Genomic DNA, 9,354 nt, shown 5'->3' on the forward strand with positions numbered 1-9,354 from the left:
TTCATACAAGCATGCTTTTGTCTTTCCTATCTAAAAAAATCCACCCCTTGACCCCACTTGCCTCTCTAACTAATACTGACCCATTTCCCTTCTCCCTTCTGTCTCTAAACTCATTGAACACACTGTTCACAATTGCTGTCTGGAGTTCCTCACCTCCAATTCCTCCTAAACTCTCCTTAGTTTGGCTTCTGCCCTTTGCACTCCACTGAACCCACTCTCACCAAAGTCTCTGATGACTTCTTCCAAGTCAAAGCCAGATCCACTATTCCATCCTCATCCTCCTTGACCTGATAACCCACCTTTGAACACCATCAACAGTGCTCTTTTTTTTTTAAATCTTATCTTCCCTTGGCTTCCATCTTACCTTCCATGTCTTCTCCTGGTTCTCCTCCTACCTCTCTAATCATTCCTTCAGCTTGTCCTTCGGAAGATCCTCCTCTTCCTCCTTCCCGTCCAACTTTCTATGGAAGTTCCACAGGGCGGTCCTTTGTCCCTTTTTCTTCTCCCTCTACACCTTATCTATGGGCAATCTCACCTGCAAACACAAATTCAGCTACCATCTCTATGCTGATTACTGCAATGGGAATTGTGGTGCTCTAGGGTGAAATTCACTCCCCTGCAGAGACCCAGCACAAGGCCTGGGCATATGGTGAGGCATTGTTTTGAGTAAAGTTACAGCTGAACCCTGTGGGTATGTCCCCTACACGGCTCTCTACATGCCCAAGCAATGCCACCTGTCTACACTGCTGTTTTTATCACTATAGTGTCCTGCTGTCTCCCCACTGCCAGAGCCTTTCCCCGCAATAGGAAAAGGCTCCAGCAGCAGGGAAAAGATCCAAAAGCTCCCTGCTGCTGGAGACTTTCCCCACCACAGGGAAAGACCCCAGCAATGGAAAAAGGCTTTGGCAGAGGAAAGCAGTTGGGAAAGGTTCCAGCAGATCTCCACTGCTGGAGACTTTCCCCACTGCCTCACCCTGCCAGAGCCTAACACTGCTGTGTGTTAGCTACAGACCACAGCATGGACCCAGCCTGCCTTTCACCACAGTGTGTAGCTACACGTACACTGTATGCCTCTGCCAGTGGTGTGCAGTGTAGACATAGCCTTAAGTAGTACTTAAGCAGTGCATGGGCCTTGTACTGGACATGTGCACAAGGGTAACTTTAACCTTGGAGGAGACTTGAAGGTGATTTCAGTCCTGAAGTCAATGGAACTTTTGCCACTGACTTCAACAGGAGCAGGATCAAGCCCTCAGTGAGGGCTGCTTCATAAAGATGGAGTGATAGGAAAATTGTTTTGGTTGTTTTTAAATAAAATATCATTAGATTAATTTAAATTTATGAACAATCCATGAAAAACGAATGTCCTTATTCACCCAGAAAAACACTGATTTAAAAAAAAAATAGTCAATTTCAAATAACTGCAGGATACTGCAATTTTTTTAACGGACATAAATCTTTCTACTCCTGTACATACCTGCAGTAGCTGCTCATCAGACTTTTCCAACTGCCTATAAATAATCCCTAGTGACCGCTGGAATGGTCTTGTTATGCTTTTCTCATTCAGTTGTGCCATGCATCTGACAAATCGAAACACAGAGTACTTTCATCCCAGAATCCTTGCACATTATTTGCTGTGGAGTTAGCCTGCATGGGAATTATATTTTCTTTTTGTTTCTATGTTGACATGGGATAAAAATACTCACAATAAAGTGTTTAAAAAATAGGACTTAATATGATTGCTGTGTATCTTTGGGGGCAAAAAAATTAAGGTTATTGCCATATTTTTTTATAACTGGATTCCAGTGGCAGCAAGCGGAGACCAAACCAGACAGTTTTAATTGGCAGTCTTCCAAACACATGATGAAAGGTCCTCTGAATAGTAATTGTCTAAGTGGAATGGTCTCAGGTTATTGTGTAACTTCTTCATATGTGGTATTGTAGCTTTATTATGAAATGATTTAATCTTTTTCCCCCCGTTCTTGTTTCCCTTACTGTTCAATACAGAGGGAGCTTCCGAAGTTGCCATCTGATACAGACTCAAGAGGCTCTGTTTTCCTTTCGGGTTATTATGAGTCAAACACAATAGGATGTAATCTGATCACTGCAAAGGCAGGAAATAAACTCCTCCCTCTCCCAACCATGTACCACACTGAACTGACAGTTCTGTGCATTAAGGACAACTTGCTAGCTTGTTTTTTGCTTTCCACTAGAGAATCATTACTGAAGGATGGACCATTGGTCCAAGATGGTATACTCATTCCTAAATCTAAAGTGAGTGCAGCAACAGTGCTGTAAAATTCATTCTTCCTGGAAGAAACCTAGATTGTTCAGCTGAATTAAAATGAAGTTAATTTCCTGCTACTTAGACACTGAAAAGGCTTTAAAGATCAATGCTAAAATCCTGGCCTCACTAAAGTCAATGAGAAAGATTACACCCCAAGACAGAACAGAATCGGAGGCTCAAAGGCTTACTCCCATAAGTGGGCCTTACTCCCAGGAGTGGTCCTATTTAATCCAATGGGACTATTCATGTGAATAAAGGTGATTCATGTGAGTAAAAGTTAGCAAATTGGGTCCCAGGTTTGTATGCTTGAATGCAATACTCTTTTTATTGGCTATATTTTCTGTTGTCTTCATTATTCTTTTTATTTATATAAATAAAGAGTATAAATTAATTGCCCCATTTTGTAGCAGTCGTAAAATGTTCTTATATCTTTGATCTGCCACATTTGTCAGCTCCTTTGTGTGTGGGCTTAATTGTGGAAATATGTTTTAATTCATTGCATGCTAATCCAATTGTTTTGTTTAGAAATCTTCCAGCGGGATTCTATGGGAAGATATAAAAATAAATGGGAAAAATATAAATATGAGGAGCTGTTCAGGTGCATTATTATTTACTACTATGTACTAAAAGAAATCTCAAGTAGCACATTTTCAGTTGCACCAAAGCCACACATAAGATTTTGATATATTTCAAAAAATGAAAAATAATAAAGAAAGAAAAGAATTAGGGAATTGATCTAGAATTCCAGAAATAGGATTGTTTTTAAAGGCACTGATGTCTGAATATTCCAAAGTCTTTCATGGAGCCCAGTCATGAATCTGATCTGCACTTACAACTCTCATCAACATCAATGGTAATTCCACAGCTGGAACACTTGCAGAATATTTGCAAAGATAGTGAGCAGACCATTTATATGGCCCATATCCAGCAGTCCTTTCTTAGGCAACACTACCATTGACAGTAGTGGAAGTTTTGTCTGGGGAAAGATGCAGGACTTGGCCCAAGCTAAGTAGATTATTAAGATCTTATCCACCTTTGAGAAGAACTCTTAACAGCATTTATATTTGGCTATGTACAGTACTAGATGCAATATTCAGAGCCGGAACCTGCATTGGTTTATACAATTCATAAACAGGCACCCTGGCTGAAAATGACATTTGTGCAGAGGAGCAGCACAAGGTTGGTGCACCACTTAAATGCTCCAAATGGTTTTACGTGGTGCTGGCCCTCTGCCCAAGGGGGAATTTCACCAGTTGCGCATATGCAGCCCACTTGTGGTATTTGACTACTGCAGGCATGGTAAGGTCATTCAGAATCCTTCATGTTCGCACATGGCAGGCTGAACCCAGCTCCTACACACTCAGTTTCTACTACAGGAGGAGCCTCTGTGCTGGGAGCTTAATCATCCAAGGATCATGAATATGTCAGAGTGCCTCATTTTGGACCCAACACTGTTCTCTACACCTGACAGCAGTGGAAAATATGCTTACACCACATTCACAATATTACTATAAAACCTAGAGAAATGCAGAAATATCTGCCCTCAGGACATGGAACTGGGACGCTATTTGATTGCCCATATAAGGGTGGCCTATACACATATATACTGAATATCTTTTGCAGTGATAGCTGGATGCAAAGATTCTAATGGATTTTTTAAAAATTACTTTTTGGTAATGAGTAAAATCCTTTAGTTCTTTGATATTTTTGTATCATATATAGATATCAAATAAAGACAGCTATACTGTAGTACGATGGTTGAGAATTTATTATTGAGAAAGGTAAAGCTTCACATTGCTAACTTGTTGTAAACTTTACTTTTCTGTGTTTTAATTCTAAAAGTTCTAAGGCAATGCAACCCCTATTTTTAAAGATAATGAGCAAGTATTACGCCGCATAATGATTCAGAGTTGTTATATAGATGTAGCCTCAATCAAAATAATCCCCTATTTCACTGTAATGTTGACACTTGCCATAAAAGAACCTCCCTCCTTTTACCTCTCCCTCTTCACCCACACAGAAAAAGCTGAAGGTATACTGCAAAGCTTTAAAAGATAACGACAAAATATTGTTTAAGCTCACAAATCGTGCAACAATATACACCGGATTTTCAATCCAAATGGCAACCGATTGCATGCATATAATTGTGCAACCTACCCAAAATGCAAACACAAATCTGATATTTGTGCACAAACCACTGGCCTGACTGGCTCTGGTATAATCATATATCCAATCTGCAGGCATGCATTGGGTACCTGAGTCCATAAATTAGGCACCTGCCTCTGTTTGACTATCTGCCTCAATATGTTTAGGCTAAACTGACAACACACAAAAAATTAAAACTAGATCTTCCAAAAATCAACTCTTTCTCCAAATATTTATCTGCCTGAGTGTACGGTTGTGTGTTCTGCCATCACTAACACCTAAAACAGTGGTCCTTACACTGGTTCAGATGTTAAGTGATTTCAACAGCTCTATTAGAGGAAACACATATTCCTGAACTCAGGACATAGCAGGCAGGTGAAAGAAGGATTGAGTTTCATATATTTTGTTTTAAAATGAAATGCATTTATAATCTTTTAAACTACAATTTCAATAGACTTAGTATTTGTGAAATTTGCTGGAGCATCAGCCCTGCAGACTGAAATTCACTATTTATCCTTATGCCAGGCAGAGCACACACTGTAGTGCAAGCAACCCCTCACTGCCACACCATTATGTCTCAATCCTGACCTAGAGGGATTAAAGGAATCATTGGCTTCGCAGCTGTGACTGCCAATCAGGGTGCCAAACATGATGACAGGTTTTGGATGTGGTCATTTGTCCATTACAAAATGGACTGAAGCCTCCAATCTATTTCACATAAACACTGAACAGCCACCACATGGTAATGACTTGCTCACTAACAGCCTGGGCTAGATTTGAACTAGCAATCTAGAGGGGAAAGGCTCCATATTTCATTACGCATTTGTACTTTGTGTGCCTATGTGGTGTTATTAACCTTTTGTGGTTCACTTTTAAAATAAACAGAGCTAAACTCTATATTCATAAATGTGATTAGCTCCTTCGATATTTCTGCATGTAGTATTTATAAAGGGGAGTAGGACAGGCAAAGAGAATCACGAGAATTCTGGATAGCTAATATATTTAAAACACAAGTGTTTTTAAAGATTATATAGTATAAGAAGCAATCAATTCATTTTGGGGAAAATATACTGATAGGTAATCCTCTGAATTCAGCATAAGGACGATGGAGAGAAAGGATTTTTTTTGTGGGGAATAGCATGATGGGGGCAGCAAGGAGGCTGCAACCCTCAACTGGAACCCTAATCATCTTGCAAAACAATCCATCTTTTTTGAAGGAATGTTTAACTTAGTTGGTGTTTGTACACAGCTGTTTGTGCTGCGCTCTGTATCAAAGAACCGTTCAAGGCAAATTGACCATCATCCTCACTCATTCCTCAGGAAAAATAAAACAAGAACAGCACGGCGATGCTATTGGCAGACATCTGTGTCTCCTTCTTGGGAGAAAACTATTCCTCTTCAGACCCTTCTTGATGAATCAGTTTTTGGAACATTGAACATATTCCAAAATCTGAGTTGGAATAAAGCAGCAAGCAGGCTGTATTCTCTCTCTTGCCCTCTGGCATTTCCCTTTGTTTATTCCCCTTTTCAATGTTAGAGGAAGCCTGTGTGTTTAAGGCAAATTGTGTAATTGGGAGCTGATGTTGAAATTTGATGTGGCAATTAGGAATAGCAAAATACACACATGTAGAGCCTAGGATAACAAAACAAACAAACAAACTGGGCTGGGCCAGCAGGGCCACATGAAGACTTTTCTAATCTGTGAATTAGTAATATTGTTTACTTCTCCAAGCAGGTGCTCAGAGGGCAGCCTTATGAAAACCTTAGACAGACAGACAGATTACCCTCCCTGCAAATATGTCATCGTGCCATTCTAGACTCCCTCCCCTTCAAGTCTCAGTAACGGAGAACTAGGCACCTTGTACCAAAGGGTTAAGGAATGGTTTGTGAGATTACACTCCTCAGAACCTCAAACTCCAGAACCCCCATTGCAAGGAGGAGTACATGGCTGGGAATGTTCGCTCTCCTATGTTAGATAGTGGGGCGCTGCCAGCATAGGTGCTGGAACTAGGGGGGCTGCCGCACCCACTGGCTTGAAGTGGTTTCCATTATACACATGGTTTACAGTTTGGTTCAATGGCTCTGGGCACCCCCTCCAAACAAATTATTCCAGCTGCCCCCGCCCAGCTCAGCTCGTTCATTTTGCAAAGCGGCCCCTTACCTTTGGCAATCAGCTCCTCCAGCTCTTGGTCGAAGCCCAGTCTGTGGCATTTCCTCCAGAGCCCCATGTTGGTGGAGTTGTACTGTCTGTTGCACTCATCGGCGGCGCTCATAGCAAAGAGCTGCCTCCTGTTCCTTGCCAAGAGGAGTTTCCCTTCCCAGCGGTCCAACCTAGATCTGCTGGCCCGCAGAGGCAGGTTGTTGTTGGAGTTGTAAATGAAGCCGGGGTCGTTTCTCCTGGTGGTGAAGCTTTTGCACCTCTCTCTGTGCTTCCTGGCGTCCGTTTCATACCAGTGGTCGGAGCAGATCGCCACAGCCAGCATGCCCAGGGCACACAAAGCTAGAGAGAGGCCAGCATAGAGCAGTAACCTTCCCGCAGCCATGCCTCAGCTTCACAGCAACACCATGGACATCTTCACAACAGGCAAAGCCCTTCCACGCGAGTCCCAGCGGAAACCTCCAGGAGCAGCCGCTGGGAGTCCCTTGACAGCGCGTCTGCCTTCAATGTCAACAACTCGGGCGGGTTCCCATCCAAGCCGCTGGAGCCTGGAAAAGCTCTGCGAAGTTCTGGCCGGCCCTGGAGGCAATCCTGGCCGCTCACCCGCTTTTCTTATGGCCCCCCTCTTCCAGCGCAGAGCATGCCAAGTGCAGACCCGGCGAGGAAATCTGAGCCTCCCACTTAAAAACAGAAGAGTGCCTGTAGAGAGGTGTGTGCCCCTCGTGGTCTGTGGTCAGGGCAGGGACTCTTCCCTTGCAGTGTCCTGCTCTAGCCGTAAGATCAGCCCACCAAGCTCCTTCGATCTGGCCAGCTGACGAAGACAGAAGGGTCCCTTTAATAGCAGCGTGTGACCTGCAACATCCCAAGAGCACAGGGCAGAAGAGAAAAGTTCAACGGCTGGAAATCTTCGGATGTCAAGCAGCAGCCACAGCTATCCTGGTTGCAAGAATCAGTGACTTGGCTTTTCTTTGTCAGTAGCCCGACAAGCGCATCAGCTGGTTGGCTGGATGGTTAGGGTCGGGAAGGGGGGGTGGAGAAGAAATGTGTTGTTTCAATTTCAATCCCTGGCCGGGGAAGGGATCCCTCCACTCCTAATTAGCTATCCACGCTCTCAGGCGTCTTTCCATTAGCAGACTCCATGGAGGTGTGCAGCCAGGGACATCTTTGTTTCAAAACCACCTCCGCCTCTGTCCCAGCCTCGCCATTCACTAGGTTTGTTTTGTTGTCGGTGGTGTTGTCATCAAGGCAACGTAATGGATCAGCTTCTTCCCTTGGCTGGCTGAAGCTGGAGAGCAGCGACTCACCCACCGCACCGGGCTTCTGCTCGCTCATCTACAGTAGCGCAGCCGCCCCGCCGGTGCCCGGGACTCAGCGTGAGGCGGCTGGAGGGTGGGGGCTGGAAGAGATGCAGGATTCAGCACCATGGACCATGCCAGCTTCCTTCAGGCAGCCATGAAACCAGTCCTAGACCCCCAGCCTTTTCCCGCCCGCGTTCCCCTCCTGTTGTTCCAAAGCGCCGTTTTTCACCGGGGCTTCAATTCGCTGGGCAAGGTTTTCCTAATACACAGGCACGTTCCCCATCTGCAAAATGCAGGCAGGCAGGCAGGGCTACGGCTGATTAAAAGGATGGTAGGGGGAAAACAACCAACCTAAGGGGGTGGGAAGGAAAACAGCCTCTAACAGTTGTCAACAGCTTTCGATCTGCACCATTTCTCTGACATATGGCCTGATCTCCACACAGGAGCCAAGATCTCTAGCTCAGCAGCTTCATGCGATTCCTATCCCCAGCATCAGCAGTTAGATATTCAGACATTTTTTTCCTTAAATTTCCATTCCCTTCTTTTCTAACGGGAGTAACTCACCCATCTCGCCGAGATCGGGAGCAACAGAAGGCGAGCTGGACTCCGCGAGCTTTAGAAATCTCATTTCACCGTTTTCAACCCAAATAAGAGCGAATCCAATCTTCTGTACACCTGGGAATCATTCCTTGTTCAAACACTGAGCCCTGCAGCCTTGGCTAAAGCCTACAGACAGAGAATACAGAGCACTGAGCCAAAAGCCAGTGATGTCACCCATGCAACGTGAGACTCATTTCTTATTTCTCTAGCCTCCTTAAAGATAAACTGCACCACTTCATAGACAGGAAACATCTAAGTCTTGCTCTGTTCGGAGGGGGGGGTAAAACCTGGATCTACCTGTACCCTGCCGGAGCCTGCTGATTTTTAACCACAAGCCCTCAAATGGTGCCACCAAAATACACAAGTGTAGCCCTTTCCTACTGAACCAACAAAATCAACCCCCCGAACACATCCCAGGGCATGAGCTCACCAAAAATCCGGATCCAACACCTGGATTCTACTGGCTCCAGACAAATTTTGGCCCCAGTCCCAGTTAAAATGGTGAAATGGAATACAAGTACAGTGGTTCCTACTACATCAAAAATTCTGGACCCTGGCACATCCTGGAGCAAGCACACTGCAAAATCCCAAACCTGGCACATGGATCCAGGGTCGTTGGAACAATTTGTATCGTGGGGGTGCCGAGAGCCATTGAACCAAACTGTAAATCCTCTATATAATGGAAACCACTTTAAATCAGGGGGTGCAGTAGCACCCCTAGGTCTAGCACCTATGCATGGATCCATCCAATTTTATGCCCCCCAACAGAAAACAAGTACAGGCACACCTGCCTCAAAAAACCCAGACCATGATGCACCCCAGAGCAGAAGTATTGCAAAATCCTGGATCCAGATGGATCCTTGCAATTT

At 44.3% G+C, this 9,354-nt stretch overlaps 1 protein-coding gene across 2 annotated transcripts in view; it reads right to left on the bottom strand.

The window, feature by feature from the left end:
- TMEM178B (transmembrane protein 178B) overlaps window positions 1–8,617 on the bottom strand; it is a 329,107-nt gene extending 320,490 nt beyond the window's left edge. Inside the window, exons 1-2 of one of the 2 annotated variants that reach the window (XM_073322275.1) lie at window positions 8,450–8,617; window positions 6,591–7,983 (exon numbers count right to left, since the gene is read on the bottom strand). In XM_073322275.1, the coding sequence (XP_073178376.1) occupies window positions 6,591–6,972 (382 nt within the window). In that variant the 5' untranslated portion in view covers window positions 6,973–7,983; window positions 8,450–8,617. Of the gene's footprint in view, window positions 1–6,590 lie in introns of both variants that reach the window. The other variant, XM_073322269.1, reaches the window with a different exon arrangement.
- Window positions 8,618–9,354: the final 737 nt, after the last annotated feature.

This window comes from Lepidochelys kempii, chromosome 1, assembly GCF_965140265.1.
Source record: "Lepidochelys kempii isolate rLepKem1 chromosome 1, rLepKem1.hap2, whole genome shotgun sequence".
Taxonomy (NCBI): domain Eukaryota; kingdom Metazoa; phylum Chordata; order Testudines; family Cheloniidae; genus Lepidochelys; species Lepidochelys kempii.